The 23,972-nt window shown below is 42.8% G+C and overlaps 1 protein-coding gene across 1 annotated transcript in view; it reads left to right on the forward strand.

The window, feature by feature from the left end:
• Positions 1 to 23,972, forward strand: part of LOC144769637 (alpha-tectorin-like) — a 355,087-nt gene that overhangs the window by 137,762 nt on the left and 193,353 nt on the right. The window contains exons 8-9 of the mRNA XM_078653811.1: positions 13,524 to 13,916; positions 14,777 to 15,060. Of these exons, the coding sequence (XP_078509937.1) occupies positions 13,524 to 13,916; positions 14,777 to 15,060 (677 nt within the window). The remainder of the gene's footprint in view (positions 1 to 13,523; positions 13,917 to 14,776; positions 15,061 to 23,972) is intronic.

The raw sequence follows: 23,972 nt of genomic DNA on the forward strand, positions 1-23,972 counted from the left end.
CTACCTGATCTCCTTATTTTAATTAATTTAATTATTTTAAGAAAAGGTCAATATGTCTGAACAAGAGTTAGATTCATTAGTTGAAAATAAATTAGAAGCTCTTGTAAATAGGGCTTAGGTAAACTGATGGGGTCGCTCGATGACACCATCAACAAAAAAATGGAAAGCCTTGCTAACCAACCTATTAACGAACCTGGCTGCTCTAATTGGCAAGATAAGTCTCAAAAGAAAAGGCCATCGGGTGACCAGCCTCATAAAAAATCTAAAAAATCAAAAGGCGTTATTGAGGATATACCGGATGACGCCGGTGATAGACTCAGTGTATTTGACACTGCGGATGGGCATGACGGCCCGGTTGTCCCTATAGACAGTGATTCTGATGAGGATCAATCTTATCAACCAGAACTTGATCTATCCTGCTCTTCTGAATTAAATTCTTATTACGATGATATACCCACTGACAAAAAAGGGACATCTGATGAGGCATCTTCGGCCTCTGGGTCTAAGATTCTTGACCCATTTGGGGATAATATGTTCGACCCCCTAATGATAAAACATCCCCTTTCACCCAAATGGACCCCCTCTCAACATGTTGCCAAATACATTACATTCTGGCTGAGGAGAGAAATACCTAAAGAGGTTAGATCTCGTCTACGATCCGAATGCAGACGCCCATCTCTCCCAGATATGGTTACTAAGACTCCCGAATTAGACCCCAAAGTGGTATCTTTCATTAAGGGTGGAAAAGACCCTAGAAAGGGCCTAGACAGAGGCCTAAAGTCCTGCCAGGACAGACTCCTTGACATTATTGGGCCACTTACTAAGATTTTTGAGATGGCTGAGTCAGCCTACCTAAACGATAGCAAAGTTGACCCCAAAGAACGGAAAGAATGGACACAGAGAGCTGTCTGCCTTCTTGGAAACGCAAACACGGCCCTATCAAATGAAAGAAGAAAGAGTATCCTTCTAAAACTGGACCCCAAGCTCATAGAACCCGCCAATAAAGAAGGGGGAGCTTCCTTTCAAGGCCAACTTTTTGGAGATAATTTCATTAAGGAGGTGGCCAAATATGTTGGAAACTTCAGTTCCATACAAAAATCACAAAAAGAAACAGAAAAGTTTTTAACTATAGGGTTTTTGGAAGGGCCGAGCGAACAAGGGGTCGGTTCCCCGGCCGCGGTATGCCTTCCTCCAGACCCTACTTGGCTCGAGGGAATAGATCGTTTCATTCCTATGGCTATTCCAACTTCTATCCCCAAAGACAAAGAGGAGGTTGCTTCCAGAACAAGCAAGGTGATAGAAGACAAAGAGGATTCTCATCAGGTACGTCATTTCAAAGACCCTTGACCTTTCGCCAATAAAGGTGGGAGGCAGACTAGCCCAGTTCTCTGGAAACTGGAACCTAGTGACACAAGACCATTGGGTACTACAAACGGTCAAGAGATATCGAATAGAGTTCATAGACATCCCCTTCCAGAACAAAACCCCAAGGGAAATCCTCTTCTCCCAGGAACATTCGAAGTTGGTAACAAAAGAGGTAGAAGACTTACTGGCCAAAGGCGCCATCGGGGAGGCAACTCATCCCAAGGGTGGCTTTGTCAGCAACATCTTTTTGGTAGAGAAAAGAACAAAGAAATGAGGCCTGTAATAAACCTAAAAGATTTTAACGAATGGGTTGTTTACCGCCACTTCAAAATGGAGGGCATTTATCTTCTAAGGGACATCCTAAGAAAGGGGATTGGTTAACAAGACTAGACCTCAAAGATGCCTATCTTACTATCCCCATTTGGCCTCCTCACCAAAAATATAAATATCTCCGTTTTACATGGCAAACCCTGGTGCTTCACAAAATTACTCAGACCGGTAGCAGCATGGCTAAGGGCAAGAGGAGTAAGATTAATTATTTATCTAGACGACATCCTAATAATGGGTTAATCAAAAGAAATCGTATCTCTTCTTACTGATAGAGCGCGCAGGTCACCCGACTATAAATTTACTATATGCACACTTGGGCCCATAAATTCAATTTACCCTATAATTTAATCGAGTAACCTACACTCTACTACCAGTAATTACATACTAACTGTTTCCTATATCCTTGACTTACCAATCCTTGTCACTGGTACCTATGACCACAATGGATCAGGGAGCTAGCTGAAAAGATAAGCAGTCCAAAATAACATTTATAACATTTGCACTCTTTAAAATAACCACGGAATCAGGAAGTTTTGAAAACCTTTATCTATTCTTCTTCAAGGTTCGAAAGCATAAGGTTTACAGCAAGCAAACTATCGATAACCAAAATCATGATAAGAGTATAACCATGTAAAAAATAAATGATGCCAACCATTTTGAAATCTAAAAGGAAGGTAAGAACAGGGAACATGCTAATAAGAAACTTTTCAGAAATTAGACTTAATATAGTGTTTCTAAAGAACGGGGGAAATAAGGAACATACTATAAATCACAGTTTAATCGCTTTCAAGAGGAGGGTAAGAAAAGGGAACATGAAATTGTAATTACGAAACTGAGTTTACCATGTAGCTATAGGGAAGGTAAGAAAATGGAACACGCTAATAATTCAGAGCAACCACTTTATTTCGGCTAAAGGAAGGGGTAAAGAAAAGGGATCATCTATTTATTCAAAGACAGTACTTTAATATCCAGCTATAAGGTAGGAGAAAAATGGAACATGCTAATAAAAGCTCTTTCACGACTTTAGTACCTTGTCACAAAGGAAGGGGAAAGAAAGGAACACATGCAATTATAACTTTAGCAAGATTTAAGGAAAGGGTAAAGAAATAAAAGGACGCAAGTGTGTTTCCCTCACAGATTTATATTTACCTAGAACGGTGTGGAGACCAACCCTGGCCACGAGTTAGTTGAAAGGACAGAAGAAACCCCAAGGAAAGCGGTTGCCTGTAGGCCAGCAGGTGCAGTATGGAAACCAGGACAGGAAAACCAGATTTGGATCAGGACAGGACCTCCAAAGTTGAGACCAGCACCCGCAGTTCAGTTGCAACGCCTGCGCTACACCCTCTCTGCAGCTATCAGTCAAAACCCCGATTGGGTTCTCGAATTCCCCAGCAAAGTGCTTCGTCAGCACTTAAGGTTCTCAAAACCCCGATTGGGTCTGTGAGTCTGTCTAACAGAGTGCTCCGCAGCACCTCTGTTTCTCGATCAGCTATTGAGTGCGTTGGGTCAGTGACAGGTCAGCTATTCAGACAAGTCGGACAATTTCTCTAGCTAAACCTAGGCTAGTTATACTGTTTTTCAGGTCAGTGTACCACCCCCAAATGTTGCAAGTGTAAGGATCCCCACTTTTGATTGGACAAAAGAAAAGGACAGGTCATCACACCACCTAGGATTTGAGCTTTCTCAAGCCCCTCATTAGAATTTTTCATACACGCCCATCGGATTTTGGGTTCTCATGACCTATGCTTTATACATAAAAATGGTGAATTTAACACTGTATACAATGTATTTTGTTTGGTACAGTGCGGCTTCTTCGACTAGGTGAGGGATTTCTTCCCAGGCGCATCTTGGCTGGGGCTGTCATCTGCAAAAGTTCCAAAGGTCATTGCTGTGGAGACTTGCAGATCTCGCGCAGACTCAGTTTCAAGCAAGTTGGAGTACAGCCAGGGACAGCAGGCCATATTTCGTAATGTACCATGAAATGGAAAAGAAACAGTTTTAGAACACGGAAAAAATGAATACAATGTATACCATGAACTTCTACTTTATACACATTTCTTTATAATAAACTATAGCATTAGGATTAATGCAGAACGAACATCATAGTAAAAGCAGCAATGCAAGCTTCTCGCATGTGAGAACACAAAGCAGCCATTTTAGCTCTAATGCGCTGATGCGAACAGATTCCCTCCAGAACTGCGAGTACGTCACGTCACATGAGTATGACCGAAGCATGCGCAGTAGAAATTCCTGCCTGGCAGCAGCCATTTTAGGTTGCAAGCATATTAGGATTAGTAAACACATAGGCAGGCTTCACTCGGACACCCCAAAAGTGTCGGAAAAGGGGCAAATTAATAAGACAAACAGGTTGATTAATTAATTAGGTGTGGCGCCGCGGCCAGGGCGACTGACGCTGGAATCTGGGGATCACGGTTCGATCCCCGGCTCCGGCGGCAGGTTAGCCCAGCACCATGTGACTCTGGGCAATAGCTCGCTTAATCTTCCCGACGGCCCCCAGCGCCTAGAGACCCTAACGGGTGATTGTGCGCTTTACAAATGTGGATTATTATTATTATTATTTGAGGTTCATGAATACAAGCAAGTTGCTTTACGTGCGAATCCTTGCTCCATAAATACTTACTGGGCGATAGAGATAGTGGAAAAGTTAGGATTTGTGATTAATCTAAAAAAATCATGCCTAATCCCAAGACAAGACACTCAATTCTTGGGAGTCATTGTAGACACCCTCCACACGGAACTTCGCCTTCCCAGAGACAAGTTAAAAAAGTTACGAAAGGAAATAATGAAAGTCTTAGTAGCAAAGACTATTTCACTAAAAGACAGCGAAAATCCTGGGTCTCTTATCCTCTACCATCCAAGCCATATTCCCCAGTCCACTCTACAATCAGGCCCTACAAAGACTAAAAAGGAGATGCTTTTACACAAATCATTCATACTCCCAAATCTTGTCCTTAGATCAGGAGTCGAGGGAGGAATTGGAATGGTGGCTCAAGAACGCACAGGCTTGGAACAGGAGAGCAATCTTCGGGGAGGAACCCGAATTAGTGATAGCTTCAGACGCAAGCTTAGAGAGTTGGGGAGCGAGATGCGGAAACTCTTCGACAGGAGGACGTTGGTCAGACCAAGAGAGGAACATGCACATCAACTGCTTAGAACTCCTAGCGGGCTCCTTTGCAGTCCGGAGTTTCACTCAAGAGAAAATGAAATGTTGTGTAATGCTTCGCATGGACAAAATTTCAGCAGTCCAATATGTGAGCAAGATGGGAGGTCCACACTCAAAAGATTTAGCGGACCTTGCGAATGACTTTTGGGGTTACTGTTTAAACAAAGGGATTACAGTTGTAGCACAACACATTCCTGGTCTGAGCAATGGAGTAGCCGACTGGTTCTCCAGAAATTTCAAAGATTCCAGCAATTGGAAATTGAACAGGGAGATATTCCTGCACATCCATCACATATGGGGCCCTTTCAACATGGATCTCTTTGCAGACAGGCTGAATACTCAACTGACTCAGTTTTTCAGCTGGAAACCAGACCCTCAAGCATCTGGGGTGGATGCTTTCCTACAGAATTGGAGAAGTCTAAGGTCATATGCCTTCCCACCATTTGTCATGCTACCCAGGTTCCTCTTACATGCTCGGAGATTCAGGGAAACAGTAGTAGTGGTGACTCCCCTTTGGAGATCTCAGGCATGGTTCCCTGTAATTCTAGAAATGTCAATAGACTTCCCTCTACTGATTCCCCAATTCCAGTCCTTAGTTCTGGGCCCTCAAGGAGAAATACATCCTCTAATAGAAGAAGGGTACCTCACACTGATGGCATGGAAGATTTCCGGAGACAGTGGGAAATCACTGGCCTTTCGCCAAATGCTTTTCAAACTCATATCTGAGTCATGGGCTTATGGCACAAGAAAAGCATATAGACTGGCATGGAATAAATTGATTTGCTGGTGTTTTCAACGGAATATCAATCCCATTTCAACTGATGTAATAAATTACCTTAAAGAATTATTCGAATCTGGTTTATCCTATAGGACAGTAAACATCTATAGATCAGCTATTTCTGCTGGACATTCCTTGATAGACGGACTTCCTGTAGGTCAGAATACTTTAACAAGGAGAATTATGAGAAACATTAGGGTCCTTAAACCCTTGACTCCTAAGTACACCTCGCTTTGGGATGTTAAACTGATCCTTCAGGTTTTAGACAATTGGTGTGATAATAATTTTTTATCACTTAAAAAACTTTCCTATAAACTCACGATCTTCCTTTGTCTTGTTTCATTTAGATGTACTTCTGATGTTAGAGCTTTAGATGTCAACAGTAGAGCCTATCAACCTGAAGGAGTTTGCTTCTTTATTAAAAGAAGGACTAAGGGGTATATTATCAAGGGGTTTTATCTCCGCTTTTTTGGCTTTAAAAGCCAAGAAAGCGGAGATAAAATTATCTCCCTATTACCAAGCTGTCGCTAACACCAGTTAGCGACAGCTAATAGGAGATAGCGACCATCATGGGCCCCACTTTGCATGTCAGTGGTATTTATCACTAATGATATGCAAAGTGGGCGTGCCAAGATGTTACGACTGGAAACAGTCGCTAACATCGCTATCTCCTATTACCAACTTTTGGAGATATTTGCGCTAAGGGCGAATATCTCCAAAAGCTAACACCTGCCCTGAGCAGTTCTTAGCCATGTTATCCAATGGGAGGTGGATAACATGGCTAAGAGCATTTGCTCGATAATGCATGAATATCGCTGACTTTTCAGCGATATTCATGCATTGCGGGCGTTTTTTATCGCATTTGCGATAAACCTTGCTAATAGCAAGGTTTATCTGCGATAAAAATCGCCGATGTGCGGCGATAATTTTTGTCTCTAAACAAGTTAGAGACAAAAATTATCGCTAGTTGTTGATAATATACCCCTAAGACCCTTTTATCAAGCATTTTCTACCCTTACTTTTCTACAAACCGTTGGGCATATTACCAAGGGCCTTATCGCCCTGTTACCTAGCTGTCGCTAACACCAGTTAGCGACAGCTAGTAGGAGATAGCGATCATCTTGGGGCCCACTTTGCATGTCAGCGATATTTATCGCTAATGACATGCAAAGTGGGTGTGCCAAGATGTTAGCGACTGAAATAGTCGCTAACATCGCTATCTCCTATTACCTACTTTTGGAAATAATCGCGCTAAGCGCGATTATCTCCAAAAGCTAACGCCTGCCCAGAGCAGTTCTTAGCCATGTTATCCAATGGTAGGTGGATAACATGGCTAAGAGCATTTGCTCGGTAATGCATGAATATCGCTGACTTTACAGCGATATTCATGCATTTCGGCCAATTTTTATCGCTTAGGAGATAAACCTTGATAATTGCAAGGTTTCTAAGTGATAAAAATAGGCAAAGCACGGCGATAAAATTATTGCCTCTAACCAAGCTTAGCAAGAATTATCGCTTATTCTTGGTAATATGCCCCCCTAATCTTTGTGTGGTGCAATGTTTGAAAGAATAAGAAAAGAGAACCCTTAATTTAAGAAACAACGTCACTCAACTTCTTATATCTCATAAAAGACCTCACAAACCTGTTTCTCCCCAAACCTTGGCTAGATGGGTGAAAGATGTCATGATTGAAGGAGGTGTAGACACCTCTATTTTTGGAGCTCATTCACTTAGAGGTGCATCAGCCTCCAAAGTTTTCACCTTAGGAGGGAGATTACAGGACATTTTAAGGACAGCAGACTGGTCTAACGAAAGTATGTTTAAAAACTGCTATTTTAAACCAATGCATAATGTTATTGATAATGTATTGAATGCACTTTGAACTTGCATAATATTGGCCTCCGTGTCATGCCATAAAATGTAGATTTTCCACAGCCCACTGAAAAGAAAATCTGTATTTTATTAAGGACACGGAGGCTAAGATTATCCCACCACTTATACCCGCCCGGGTAAACTAATGTTTTACATATTCTTTCTTTCAGAGTGACAATTTTAGCCATGGGTTGATTCATTCTTCCCCTGGATTTCTTTGGATTAAAGTTTATTTTATTCGCAGCGCAAATAAAAGAAGGAAGATGGCTGCCTGGTGCTGGATTACATAGATGTTCAGAATGTTCTCAATGTTCTAAATTCTTTCTAATTATTGCTGCTGTGTGAGCTGGCAATAAAAGGAGATTGCATAATCTTAGCCTCCGTGTCCTTAATAAATCCAGATTTTCTTCTCAGTGGGCTGTGGAAAATCTACATTGTTTCATTCATCAGGACTAGCATGAGTCAGGGGGTGGAAATCTGTAAAATACGTGTCGACAGAGCGTTTACCTCCAACATTTACTCGCCTCGCCTTGTCTAGAAATGCACTCGTCCATTCGGTGCATTTACAATGAGGTGACAAATGGGGACAATGTTCTCCTATACAATTCCAAACTCTGACAATTCCCTCTCTGGTTATGTGAGGCTTCAGGTTTTAGCAAGGCCTTGTTTATGCCACAGTTCTACCCGGCTTGTGACCCAGTTATACTCTTTTTATGAATGAATTTTCACAGGCTCTGTTTATGAATGGACTCCATCTAGGATAACTTTTTGATCAGTGGGTCGAGTTCAGAAAATGTTACTGTAAATAAACGCAGATTATATTTGAGTCTGATGCCTAGATTGCTGAGGGCTCACCAAGGCTGCTCACAGCCTTACCGCTTACACTTGACCATATGTGTAAATCACCTAACCTCACTGTACCTCAGTCTAATTTTTCACCATGATTCGCAAACCTGTTTATGCATGTAGTTTGGCACACACATTCAGAAGGATTTACGTGCACAAAACTTTGGTGTGAGCAGAACTACTCACAGGTTTTGGAGGTAGGCAGGAAGTAGTAGTTCCAGGGCTGGTGATTGTGCCCCTGCAAACTTAAATGTTTAACTTATAACACCCTGAAAAAAGTCAACAATGTATTTGTGACAAGAGTAGGATTAGAACCTTTTCTGATATGAGAAAGGCACCCTCCATTCAAAAACAAGCATTTGCAATGCAATAGGTCTTTTGTTTTTGTTTTTAAAACATAAATAAAAGGCATTCTTATTTACAATGCCAATAGCTTAAACTTGAGTAAATGCGAGACCTATTGCATTGCAAATGCTTGTTTTGCTAAGGCTCCATAGTGTTTATGTTGACTATGTACTATCATCACTGGAATAATAGACTGAGAGTTCTTTGTTGCAACCAAGAATTGTGCTGCAGGTAAGGATAAAAGAAATTGTGCTGACAAATATTTGAAATGACAAATATAGTGTACATTAATCAAGAAAATACAGATTTACTGACGTGACTTAGCGCATCACAGCAAGTAAACTTGTTGCTCTGCATCAAATGGAGAGCAGCAATGCACCATATTAACACACATATGGCGCATTCCTGCTCTCTCTGCATTGGCTCCTTACCTGCTGCTACCAAGCGCCAACATAGGCACCATGGTGTAAGGGTGCCTGCGTTACAGGCAGGATTGTTTTTGTGCAGGAAGGGAAACCTGCACAAATACAACCCCTAAAAGCATATTCCTCTTTCTATGTGTGCTGCTGAATGCAGCACACATGGAAAAAGGTAATATAGATATGTTGCCTTGTTATACCTCACCTGGGAAGGTGAAGCATTTTGACACATTCCCAGGCTTACTAGTCTTTGTACATCTAGGACTGCATCAAAAACTACAGGTCCACCCATGGAACGCCTTTCAGCACAGAGTAACGCAAGGCAGCAAATTGTGCTCCCTTATGTTACTCCTGATTTATTGTACCATGCAGAATGATGCATGGTGGCTCTGCATGCCATTGTAAATCTGACTTAAGTGCTTGCATTGCCTTGCGTCTCCTTGCGTCACCTTGCGTGACAAAACAGTGATGCAAGCCCTTAATAAATCTGGTCCAAGTTGTCTGATAACTGTTTGGTGAATTCCTGTCTACAAATATTTGTAGATGGAGATTTGCATCAAAACTCAAGGGTGGTTGCATGGGAATGCCCATGTACCACCCAAGTAATGCCCCTTTGATGCTAAATAATTAAATGCAGCACACAGAACGACTTTGCAATACTTTGGGAAACTATCCAATGCAAATCCTGATTTGAGTTGATTTGTGCTGCAAAGTAGGTCCTAGCATAACACTTTGCATCAGGTTTGCATTGGAAAAGTAATGCAAACCTGGTGCAAAGCATTAGTAAATCTGGACCAGAGTGTTTTCCCAAGGTTCTATGAAAATCACTATCAGACAACTTCCACCCCTACTAAAGTCTAGGACTTTCTTTGGTAACGCCCCGTTTTGGATACTTAATAAATACTGAGGTGATGGAAGGGACGGCTGAATTCAACTCAGCCCCTGGCAAGTGCCGAGGCTGCATTACAGACCAACAGTTTCGAAACACTGTGCCATTCTAGACAGAGGCCACACTATGCAAATCAGTCTTGGTCATCCTCCAATAGGAACAGTGCAGCTCGAACTGCCAGGCTAGGTCTCCTCCCGATGTGAACACATGTTCACAAGCAACCCAGACCTGTTCTTGGATTTGTGACCTGGCTAGACAACAGAAAGAGTCTCAACACCATCTTGTGATCATAGCGAAGGAGCTAAAATGGCAATTTCTCTCTGCAAGGCGTCTGTGAGAAAAGACAAATTGCATTATATTCATTCACAAAGGCCCATCACTACTATATGTTGACATGCAGATGCATTACCTGTATGTATCTAAACAGATATGTGCTTCTGATCTTCCTCCACCACCGTGCAAACTATATATATTTTGATACTATTTAGTTGCTAGAGTCCAACAGCGTAAAAGGTGCCTGTTTCTTGTGTTGGAAAAACAGGACAGCTCCTAAAGCTCACAAAGATAATTCTACTCGCAAAAAGATCTCGAAACAACGACAGATCCAAGCTTGGCTATCCTACATCAACCTGGACTGTTTCACCCAATGCTGGCAGGCAATGTAAAATCACTTGGATTCTTTCTTTAGACAAACTTCACCTTCAAAGGGCACATTGGCAGTAAGGCCAACACAGCCCAGTACCAGTCGCCTGTCCTGAAAAAAGGAATCCCTTCAATCCAGGCACCGGTTGCAGAAAGGCAATGCAAGCCCTGATTCCCTCACCCCAGGATAGGGGCCTTGCCACCTACACAACACTGCTCAGGCACCCCTCAAAGGCATCCTCCACAGCAATGCACCTCCCATCAAGGGCCTGAAAAACTGTACCGCATTACACCAATGCTGAAGGAATTACATTAGCTTCCTTTCCAGGCGTCACCATCTTAAGAAAAAGCTGCATCACTTACAGAATCATCATAAATACTACAATACACCTGAAAAGAAACTAAGGACCTCAGGTGGTTAGCGCCACACCAGGAGCCATAGCGGTACATAAGGGGGTGGTGATGGACGGAGCATCTGAACCAATCAAACACTCACACCCAGTCAACAGATCTGGGTTTAATCCATCACCGTTCTTTAGCCCACTCTGCCACCCCAGTTCAGACATGGCCATATACAAATCAGTCTGACCCTGTGCCTCATGGGAACAGTCCAGCCGAACTGCCAAGCCATGCTTTCCCCGGATCGGAAACAAGCTTCCGAGGACCGGTTTCTGGCATTCCAGCCGTCTTCAGCCCGGCTTGCTTGAATCCAGTGGCAAAGTGAGCAAGGGACTCACGTCTGAGCATACCCTGCCAACTTATGGCGAACAAAGGGGTACAAAAGGGGGTGGTGATGGACGGAGCATCTGAAAAAAAAGACAGCAGTTGTTCTACTCTTGCAGGATATGGAACAGTATACCCACCAACACCGCAAATGCAAAAAGATGAAGATACTCCTCCCACACAATAGGAATGTACTTCTACCTCCTCCTGAAGGACCATGAATCTTCACTGAGGGCTTTGCCCATTTTTCAGGGCCACATGGCTTCCTATCTAGTTCTTCAGTGTACAAATACTATTACATTACATACATTACATTGCATTGCTGGTCAGCTACAAACAAATTCAATGTTCATATCAAAATGGTTTATTTATTTAATTTCCGGTGGAAATAACTTCTTCTGCTTTGCTGTCAGCACAACCTAGTGTCATGCAAGTAAAGACTTCGAGCAAGAAAGGCTCTCGTCCATGCCACCGTCAGTTGAGGGTCTTCAAAGGAATATAAGCAAGTGGCAATCTAGTCAGTGGGACTTACTGTCAACCAGCTCAACAGTGCTTTACCCCCACTGTTTTTATTTATGTATTTATTTAACTTATATGCACCAATATGTCATATATGCTACTTTTCATTTCATTTATTTTCAGAAGCTATATTAGAGCAAGGCATTGCATCATACTCACAGTCCTATAGTGCAAAAGTGCTGGTTGCAGGTGTGAGAACTGCATTTGTCTCAGAAACAGAGGCTTTCCTTCTTTCAAAGAAGTGCAGGATGTTCTAGATGATTTCAGCAAAACAAGGGCTCTCATCCCTCTCATACACAACTTCAGTAACTGTCACCAAACGGCAACTAGTCTTCACCCACGCGCAGGCTAGGTCTATGCAAATCCAGGCAGGCTATCCCACTGTTGGACTTTTTCACTTCTCAAACGCTTTACGCATTCTCTATGCAGGAGCTTGGTTTGATCCCAGGTATGAGGGAATCAGAAATCTGCCAGGTGTTTACTTGGAATACAGGTGCATCGGCTACACCTTTCTTGCATCTTCCTCCTAATGCTCTCTGGTACCACTGAAACGTTCTCAGGCGCCAAAAAACATCCACAATCTTAGCTTTTTCTCAGAGCCTGAAAAGCAAAACTCTATTAGAACATGTCTGTATAACAACAAGCCAAATGCAAAATCTGAGATCATCGACGATTCATACCCATTCACAGTGCACTTCATTGCTATAGCTTTCAAGAAGATGTAACATGTATGTGCCATGGAGCCCAGTGATGGTCAAAAACAGGCCAAAAAATAACAATGTATCACTTTTTAAAGTCTATGGACAGGTGCGCTACAGTTGCATTCCCACCGTGAATGAGGCTAGGGAATGAAGCGAGCCCTGGATCTGCTGAAACTGTAGTAACAAGGTGAAACTGTAGTAACAAGGCACAAGCTGTTTTCAAAATGTATAAAACTGTTTTCCTGATTATATTATTTATGCATAAGTATATTTGAGGAGTGAAGTCAAGTGTAGTGAAGTGAAATGAAATGAAATGAAAAGTAGATTTATAAAGCGCAGTTGCTGCCCAGGGGCGTCCAAGCGCTAGGAACCAGAATAGAAATAACGTGACAGAAGTAACTTGCTGAGATCACTGAGGAGTGTTAAACAGAAATGTCTTTAGCTGTTTTCGGAATGAAGAGAGGTTGGGGTTGGATCTAAGATGAAGAGGGAGTGAGTTCCAGGACTTGGCGGCATTGTAGGTGAACGTCCTGCCGCCCGACCTTGCCTTTTTTTATTCTCGGAGCTATAGCCATGAAGGCCTGGCTAGATCGAAGGTTTCTGCTGGGTTGGTACTGTTTGACTAGGTCGCGGGTGATCATAGGACCTGTGTCCCAAAAAGCCTGATGGGCAATACACATGGCCTTGAAGATGTCAAGGTTAGTGAGCTTAAGATGTTCACTCTTTTGATCTCAGCCATTTTCTGCTCACTTGTTTCACCAATGATTGATCCCTTATTGTTCATTAATGGGGCATTCTGTAATTATTACATGTTTTTTTAGTTGTTAATCAGAATTAAAACTCTTCTTGAATCTCAGAACAACAGTCCTTGCAATGATGTCATCACTGACTATGTCTATCTACGTCTCAGGTTGGTGACCTTGTCTGGCTCTCCGGATGCACACGGAGGTGTCACTGTGACTCGCCAGGAGCGCTCCAATGTGTCGCTGCCACATGCAACCCAGGACAAAGCTGTCTGGTGCAAAATGGAAGGCTTGGCTGCTTCAGCGCTTGGGCCACTTGCAGTGTGACTGGGGATCCTCACTATATTACCTATGACGGCGCGCTGGCGCACTTCCAAGGCACCTGTGCCTATGAGGTGACCCGAACATGCCGAAACACCTCAGACTTCTCTTTCCGAGTCATAGCTGAGAATAGGAACCGGAGAAGCCCGAAAGTCTCCTTCGTATCTCACGTTGAAGTCCAGATAAAGGACAAGGATTCTGAAATCAATGTGACTTTAGGAGGGTCAAAAGGTGCACAGGTGAGTTCTAAAGTCATCATGTCTCAGTATTGAGCTGTAACAGACTTTGTCACGGTCCATTTCATCTCACTTGTTATTCAATTATAGGGTGCCAAAACGCATTAAAAAGAAATTGTCGAACTTCTGTTAGGAAAATCCTATAAACCCCAAACTTGCAGCTGTTACTACCCAGCTGAGGCAACAAAAATGATAACAAAATAATGTTATTATAATTTTCTTTTTTGCCGTTGCATCTGCTGGGTAGCCAAGTCGCAGGTCAGGCCAGGCCATCCTCGTGAGCTTCAGGAGGAGGAGTTGTGGGCGCTAATAAATACGCATGACAGTTTGGCTGCTGTTTTAGGCTGGCCAACGTGTCATGAGCACTTAGCATTTCTCAACCCGGCTGTCTCGTACAGCGGGGTGGAGAAAAGCCACAGGCTTCCAGGCACTGTCTGAGAGGCTAACCAGGCCGCTCAGACCAAATAGTATTCCCAGCATGAGAAAAGCGCTGGAATTGACGTCTGGGAGCCTGAGCAGTGTGCTTCAGTCGCGGAGTGGGACAGGAGGAAGACGGAGTGGACACAGCATCAGGTAAGTTGTAATTTGTATATATATTTTTTTTTTATGTATTTATATCCCCACCCACTCCCTTGCCGCCCTACCACGTCACATCCGGGGCAGCTGCCACTGCCTAATCCTCATTGTGTACAAATTGCTTTCCATTTTGCTTTTGGCAAACAAATGTCAGGAGGAAATTTCTTAGCTAATGATTTCTATTTTTGTAGTGAATATTTTTAAGAATATATTTAAGACATGGAATTTTATTACCTCTACTCACAAACTGCTAACTGAAGCTCTGCCTCTTATTCATCTGAGTGTAGGTCAACGGAGAGTGGACCGCCCTGCCTAATAACTTTGGAACGTTGACCCATATCTCTAAGGTGGGCAACATGTTGGTGCTGTCGACTTCGAAAGGTATGGAGATCAGGTATCGATCAGGCATCTTGTTCATCAGAGTCAACAGGGTACACCAGGGTCAACTGTGTGGGATGTGTGGAAACTTCAACTGGGACCCGGATGATGATAAAGTGCTGCCTACCGGAGAGTTATCAAGGGATGACATCGAGTTTGGGAACTCATGGAGATCAGAGGTCAGTCCTGAGAGGTGAGTGACAATTGAGATAGGTGGACTTTCAAGAAAACGCTACAAGAGCAGAGACACAGTGTTGGACCTGCGATGGGCAAGCCCAGCACAAAGGGGGTAGCTTGGCTCAAGTGACAAGGCAAGTGAAGGCTGTAGTGTTAAGCCGGCTCTGACCCAATAATAACTCCTTGTACATCCATACCAAAAAGAAGGACACCACACCACTGCTGTAGAAAAATACGATTCCTTTATATAAAAGTTCTTTGTTGTAAATAGGATTGACTGGGAAAGCACATATACATTTCTTTTGGTCATACAGTTCTGGTAATAAATAGTATTAATAGATAGAATAACTTCAGGGATGAGTATCACAATAAATATCAGGATAAATATCAGAATAAATATCAGAATAAATATTGGTTCATTTAAATAAACAACCACATGTTTCTTCTGGTATCGCTGCCACCAATTAAATACTTTAAAATCATTACATGTGCAATACGCTTCAAATGGGAAAGATAACTCTTACAGTTTATGCTGTTTTCAATGACCGGGTATACGGCTTCTCTGAGCACAAAATAAGGTTTGGGACTCTTTAATAATCACTCAGGGCGTATGCGCGTATATCTAGAAGGCAAGCAAACACAGTAAATACATCATTTGCCCTCGGCGGTCACTGGGATAGGATCTCTGCTTTGCCGGTGAAGTCTATGCGCGCCTACGGGCTTTAGCACCACTTGAGCACAGGCGGCACCAGTTCAAAGTCTTTAGACTGACGAACGGGCTGCCGGAGAGGTCACACAACCTTCGCGCACAGTCAAATGAATTCCGGTTCACAGTTCCTTCACAACGCTGCATTCACTATGAAGAAACGGGCCCACCTCACATCGGCTGCAATCAAAATACGATTCAGTCGGGCACAGCACTTCTCTCGTTAGCGACGGGGCTCTCAGGGGCTCCACGGACCTCCCTCCGACTTCCGCATACAGGGTGGTTCCCGCCCACAGCTACAGCTCCCGGGTCACTGGGGAGTGGCAGAGACGCTAGTCCCGCCCAACGAAGGCCGGCCTTTCCCCGCCCCGGCGCACCCCCTCACCTTCTATCTGCGCAGGAAGCGCTCTACGCTGGTGGGGCTCGGAGACGTCTGAGCTCCCCTCTAGAGGCACCTGACGCGAAGGGGGCACAGCTAACGATCGCGGTCGCGGCGAATTTGCTCTCGCCTCGCGACTCGATAAGTCGATCACAGTTCACCACCGGGGGGCGGGGAGGCACACGAATCTGGCCACAGTCTTTTGGGGGCAATGAGGTACTCGCTGGGCAGGCGCTGTAGGCGCTAGATCACTTCTCACGTAGCTGACTGGAACGCAAGTCAGACACAACGCCAGCAACCCTCTGCTGCTCTACTGCCTGCTCTACCAGCCACCTCAGGGGTCAACAGGGCAGGTGTCAATCTGGTGTCAAGTCTGGAATCTCTTAATCCTTCATTCAATCTCAAATGGCCGCCAGGGACTGGGCCTTATATAGCCAGTGCCCTGGGGTACTGGCACGAGCCAGAGGTTCTAGAACCTTCTCTGGCGGTGACAATGACAAGGCACTCTTGAGGGGTATTTAGGACACTCACAGCCACCGTACTGGGGTTCTAGAGCAGCCATTTTGTGTACCTGAGGAAAATAAAGGAATTCCTGTCAGAAATGCGCGCCAAACAAAGGGCGCCAAAACCTCAAGAGGCCAGGGTTCATGAAGGCTCCAATGGGAGTCACTTCACATGAGGAAAAAGGGTGTCCCAAAACAATCGCACAGCTGAATGCGCACCATTGCTTAATTATTTATCAATTTTTTCAAAGTTCATCCATTTTGTTCCAAGGTTTTCCAATTTTATAATTCTTATTCTTTTGTCTCAGTCTGAGTCCACACGCATAAGTGTATACGCTGTTTACGAGTTTTTACTGTTCAAACATGTCTATCCAGACTTTAAGAATGAGCAGGACTGAAGCATAAATTCATTTCAGGCAGCGTTTATTAAACAAATACCCAATGCATTTCGGGCTTGACGCCCTTCTTCGGGGGTCTCTGTAAACAAATGAAAAATAACCACAATCACAAACTAAATTATCCACTTCAGTATGGCATTATCACTGTTAACCCAATTTGACTAATACTGTTACGTGATCCCAGAAACCATTACAGCATTTGAAATACTTTCCCCGTGTATCTCTGCGTTATTAGAGTTCCTAAGTAACATGCAGTGTCATTGATATACTTTTATCTCTTTAAATCCTTGCCAAATGCCTATTTTGCGAGCAGTCAAAACCCTCCCCGTCGCCCAGTTCCTTAAAATCGATTTTACAAGCAGTTAATCCTCCCCGTCACCCAATGCCTTGCGTGCAAGTTTTTCAAAATGACTCTCAAGTATTCCCTCGTTGTATATCGCCAATGTGACCCTTCAAGACCTATCCATGTTCAAAAACCCTCAGTATGCACCCTTCAGTGAATAAACATATACAAGCAGCCGAGGCTTATCCCTTTCGTTTACTTCCCTGGTAGCTATTTTACAATTTCACCGCTCTCCGTGACAACACTCCACCATTTACGTTCTATCCCCCGAACCATGCCTCTGCTGTGCACCAAGCTAGTCACGTACCTGCCTGCTGTTTGTTAAAAACCGTGCGTTCTTCCTCCGTTAAGGCTTCCCATTACTCTCCCTCCCTGTATCGCGCTCTTATAAGCCCCTGGTTTCAACTTCCCAATTAGACTCGCAGTTCAGATCTCCCGCCCACCCGGTGTTACTTGTTAAGTATTATTCATGAAACACTGCTGATCCCATAATGCAATTCAAATCCATTTAAACATTCAATGTAATTCACGGTAATGTTACCGAATGTTAAACAAAGGTTTGCCAAGTGATGTGCTATTTATCAAATGTGGATATTAAATGTTATTTCCATCTGTCAACAAATCCATGGATGTCTCTGCCACTGTCCTTAATGAACCACGTTGATGTTCCCGACGTGCAGACTCATACTTCATTACCTTCATTTCATCTATATTCTTTGTCTTCATCCTTGGGTGCTATCCTGGTGTAGGGCATTTCTGGTTAACTGCACTGTAAACGGGGGGCAGGATGCACACCTGTTAATCCAAACTCTCAAAGTTGATTTCTTTTTTACTCAAGCTTGCGTGCTGATTGAATATAGTGCCATGCCCTAACGGCACGAAAATTAACAATTTCACTGTAGTGGGAGCTACATCTAGCCCCAAAACAATCGCACAGCTGAATGCGCACCATTGCTTAATTATTTATCAATTTTTTCAAAGTTCATCCATTTTGTTCCAAGGTTTTCCAATTTTATAATTCTTATTCTTTTGTCTCAGTCTGAGTCCACACGCATAAGTGTATACGCTGTTTACGAGTTTTTACTGTTCAAACATGTCTATCCAGACTTTAAGAATGAGCAGGACTGAAGCATAAATTCATTTCAGGCAGCGTTTATTAAACAAATACCCAATGCATTTCGGGCTTGACGCCCTTCTTCGGGGGTCTCTGTAAACAAATGAAAAATAACCACAATCACAAACTAAATTATCCACTTCAGTATGGCATTATCACTGTTAACCCAATTTGACTAATACTGTTACGTGATCCCAGAAACCATTACAGCATTTGAAATACTTTCCCCGTGTATCTCTGCGTTATTAGAGTTCCTAAGTAACATGCAGTGTCATTGATATACTTTTATCTCTTTAAATCCTTGCCAAATGCCTATTTTGCGAGCAGTCAAAACCCTCCCCGTCGCCCAGTTCCTTAAAATCGATTTTACAAGCAGTTAATCCTCCCCGTCACCCAATGCCTTGCGTGCAAGTTTTTCAAAATGACTCTCAAGTATTCCCTCGTTGTATATCGCCAATGTGACCCTTCAAGACCTATCCATGTTCAAAAACCCTCAGTATGCACCCTTCAGTGAATAAACATATACAAGCAGCCGAGGCTTATCCCTTTCGTTTACTTCCCTGGTAGCTATTTTACAATTTCACCGCTCTCCGTGACAACACTCCACCATTTACGTTCTATCCCCCGAACCATGCCTCTGCTGTGCACCAAGCTAGTCACGTACCTGCCTGCTGTTTGTTAAAAACCGTGCGTTCTTCCTCCGTTAAGGCTTCCCATTACTCTCCCTCCCTGTATCGCGCTCTTATAAGCCCCTGGTTTCAACTTCCCAATTAGACTCGCAGTTCAGATCTCCCGCCCACCCGGTGTTACTTGTTAAGTATTATTCATGAAACACTGCTGATCCCATAATGCAATTCAAATCCATTTAAACATTCAATGTAATTCACGGTAATGTTACCGAATGTTAAACAAAGGTTTGCCAAGTGATGTGCTATTTATCAAATGTGGATATTAAATGTTATTTCCATCTGTCAACAAATCCATGGATGTCTCTGCCACTGTCCTTAATGAACCACGTTGATGTTCCCGACGTGCAGACTCATACTTCATTACCTTCATTTCATCTATATTCTTTGTCTTCATCCTTGGGTGCTATCCTGGTGTAGGGCATTTCTGGTTAACTGCACTGTAAACGGGGGGCAGGATGCACACCTGTTAATCCAAACTCTCAAAGTTGATTTCTTTTTTACTCAAGCTTGCGTGCTGATTGAATATAGTGCCATGCCCTAACGGCACGAAAATTAACAATTTCACTGTAGTGGGAGCTACATCTAGCCCCAAAACAATCGCACAGCTGAATGCGCACCATTGCTTAATTATTTATCAATTTTTTCAAAGTTCATCCATTTTGTTCCAAGGTTTTCCAATTTTATAATTCTTATTCTTTTGTCTCAGTCTGAGTCCACACGCATAAGTGTATACGCTGTTTACGAGTTTTTACTGTTCAAACATGTCTATCCAGACTTTAAGAATGAGCAGGACTGAAGCATAAATTCATTTCAGGCAGCGTTTATTAAACAAATACCCAATGCATTTCGGGCTTGACGCCCTTCTTCGGGGGTCTCTGTAAACAAATGAAAAATAACCACAATCACAAACTAAATTATCCAGTCAAAACCCTCCCCGTCGCCCAGTTCCTTAAAATCGATTTTACAAGCAGTTAATCCTCCCCGTCACCCAATGCCTTGCGTGGGTGACGGGGAGGATTAACTGCTTGTAAAATCGATTTTAAGGAACTGGGCGACGGGGAGGGTTTTGACTGCTCGCAAAATAGGCATTTGGCAAGGATTTAAAGAGATAAAAGTATATCAATGACACTGCATGTTACTTAGGAACTCTAATAACGCAGAGATACACGGGGAAAGTATTTCAAATGCTGTAATGGTTTCTGGGATCACGTAACAGTATTAGTCAAATTGGGTTAACAGTGATAATGCCATACTGAAGTGGATAATTTAGTTTGTGATTGTGGTTATTTTTCATTTGTTTACAGAGACCCCCGAAGAAGGGCGTCAAGCCCGAAATGCATTGGGTATTTGTTTAATAAACGCTGCCTGAAATGAATTTATGCTTCAGTCCTGCTCATTCTTAAAGTCTGGATAGACATGTTTGAACAGTAAAAACTCGTAAACAGCGTATACACTTATGCGTGTGGACTCAGACTGAGACAAAAGAATAAGAATTATAAAATTGGAAAACCTTGGAACAAAATGGATGAACTTTGAAAAAATTGATAAATAATTAAGCAATGGTGCGCATTCAGCTGTGCGATTGTTTTGGGGCTAGATGTAGCTCCCACTACAGTGAAATTGTTAATTTTCGTGCCGTTAGGGCATGGCACTATATTCAATCAGCACGCAAGCTTGAGTAAAAAAGAAATCAACTTTGAGAGTTTGGATTAACAGGTGTGCATCCTGCCCCCCGTTTACAGTGCAGTTAACCAGAAATGCCCTACACCAGGATAGCACCCAAGGATGAAGACAAAGAATATAGATGAAATGAAGGTAATGAAGTATGAGTCTGCACGTCGGGAACATCAACGTGGTTCATTAAGGACAGTGGCAGAGACATCCATGGATTTGTTGACAGATGGAAATAACATTTAATATCCACATTTGATAAATAGCACATCACTTGGCAAACCTTTGTTTAACATTCGGTAACATTACCGTGAATTACATTGAATGTTTAAATGGATTTGAATTGCATTATGGGATCAGCAGTGTTTCATGAATAATACTTAACAAGTAACACCGGGTGGGCGGGAGATCTGAACTGCGAGTCTAATTGGGAAGTTGAAACCAGGGGCTTATAAGAGCGCGATACAGGGAGGGAGAGTAATGGGAAGCCTTAACGGAGGAAGAACGCACGGTTTTTAACAAACAGCAGGCAGGTACGTGACTAGCTTGGTGCACAGCAGAGGCATGGTTCGGGGGATAGAACGTAAATGGTGGAGTGTTGTCACGGAGAGCGGTGAAATTGTAAAATAGCTACCAGGGAAGTAAACGAAAGGGATAAGCCTCGGCTGCTTGTATATGTTTATTCACTGAAGGGTGCATACTGAGGGTTTTTGAACATGGATAGGTCTTGAAGGGTCACATTGGCGATATACAACGAGGGAATACTTGAGAGTCATTTTGAAAAACTTGCACGCAAGGCATTGGGTGACGGGGAGGATTAACTGCTTGTAAAATCGATTTTAAGGAACTGGGCGACGGGGAGGGTTTTGACTGCTCGCAAAATAGGCATTTGGCAAGGATTTAAAGAGATAAAAGTATATCAATGACACTGCATGTTACTTAGGAACTCTAATAACGCAGAGATACACGGGGAAAGTATTTCAAATGCTGTAATGGTTTCTGGGATCACGTAACAGTATTAGTCAAATTGGGTTAACAGTGATAATGCCATACTGAAGTGGATAATTTAGTTTGTGATTGTGGTTATTTTTCATTTGTTTACAGAGACCCCCGAAGAAGGGCGTCAAGCCCGAAATGCATTGGGTATTTGTTTAATAAACGCTGCCTGAAATGAATTTATGCTTCAGTCCTGCTCATTCTTAAAGTCTGGATAGACATGTTTGAACAGTAAAAACTCGTAAACAGCGTATACACTTATGCGTGTGGACTCAGACTGAGACAAAAGAATAAGAATTATAAAATTGGAAAACCTTGGAACAAAATGGATGAACTTTGAAAAAATTGATAAATAATTAAGCAATGGTGCGCATTCAGCTGTGCGATTGTTTTGGGGCTAGATGTAGCTCCCACTACAGTGAAATTGTTAATTTTCGTGCCGTTAGGGCATGGCACTATATTCAATCAGCACGCAAGCTTGAGTAAAAAAGAAATCAACTTTGAGAGTTTGGATTAACAGGTGTGCATCCTGCCCCCCGTTTACAGTGCAGTTAACCAGAAATGCCCTACACCAGGATAGCACCCAAGGATGAAGACAAAGAATATAGATGAAATGAAGGTAATGAAGTATGAGTCTGCACGTCGGGAACATCAACGTGGTTCATTAAGGACAGTGGCAGAGACATCCATGGATTTGTTGACAGATGGAAATAACATTTAATATCCACATTTGATAAATAGCACATCACTTGGCAAACCTTTGTTTAACATTCGGTAACATTACCGTGAATTACATTGAATGTTTAAATGGATTTGAATTGCATTATGGGATCAGCAGTGTTTCATGAATAATACTTAACAAGTAACACCGGGTGGGCGGGAGATCTGAACTGCGAGTCTAATTGGGAAGTTGAAACCAGGGGCTTATAAGAGCGCGATACAGGGAGGGAGAGTAATGGGAAGCCTTAACGGAGGAAGAACGCACGGTTTTTAACAAACAGCAGGCAGGTACGTGACTAGCTTGGTGCACAGCAGAGGCATGGTTCGGGGGATAGAACGTAAATGGTGGAGTGTTGTCACGGAGAGCGGTGAAATTGTAAAATAGCTACCAGGGAAGTAAACGAAAGGGATAAGCCTCGGCTGCTTGTATATGTTTATTCACTGAAGGGTGCATACTGAGGGTTTTTGAACATGGATAGGTCTTGAAGGGTCACATTGGCGATATACAACGAGGGAATACTTGAGAGTCATTTTGAAAAACTTGCACGCAAGGCATTGGGTGACGGGGAGGATTAACTGCTTGTAAAATCGATTTTAAGGAACTGGGCGACGGGGAGGGTTTTGACTGCTCGCAAAATAGGCATTTGGCAAGGATTTAAAGAGATAAAAGTATATCAATGACACTGCATGTTACTTAGGAACTCTAATAACGCAGAGATACACGGGGAAAGTATTTCAAATGCTGTAATGGTTTCTGGGATCACGTAACAGTATTAGTCAAATTGGGTTAACAGTGATAATGCCATACTGAAGTGGATAATTTAGTTTGTGATTGTGGTTATTTTTCATTTGTTTACAGAGACCCCCGAAGAAGGGCGTCAAGCCCGAAATGCATTGGGTATTTGTTTAATAAACGCTGCCTGAAATGAATTTATGCTTCAGTCCTGCTCATTCTTAAAGTCTGGATAGACATGTTTGAACAGTAAAAACTCGTAAACAGCGTATACACTTATGCGTGTGGACTCAGACTGAGACAAAAGAATAAGAATTATAAAATTGGAAAACCTTGGAACAAAATGGATGAACTTTGAAAAAATTGATAAATAATTAAGCAATGGTGCGCATTCAGCTGTGCGATTGTTTTGGGGCTAGATGTAGCTCCCACTACAGTGAAATTGTTAATTTTCGTGCCGTTAGGGCATGGCACTATATTCAATCAGCACGCAAGCTTGAGTAAAAAAGAAATCAACTTTGAGAGTTTGGATTAACAGGTGTGCATCCTGCCCCCCGTTTACAGTGCAGAAAAAGGGTGTCCACCATTTTAAGTTCATTTACACAGGTTGACGACCCCAGCTTGTAATGCCACAGGTTTGGGCCAGGCGCCTTGTAAATAGGTGCCACAAACCTTG

The sequence above is a fragment of the Lissotriton helveticus genome, chromosome 7 (assembly GCF_964261635.1).
Source record: "Lissotriton helveticus chromosome 7, aLisHel1.1, whole genome shotgun sequence".
NCBI classification, from domain to species: Eukaryota; Metazoa; Chordata; class Amphibia; order Caudata; family Salamandridae; genus Lissotriton; species Lissotriton helveticus.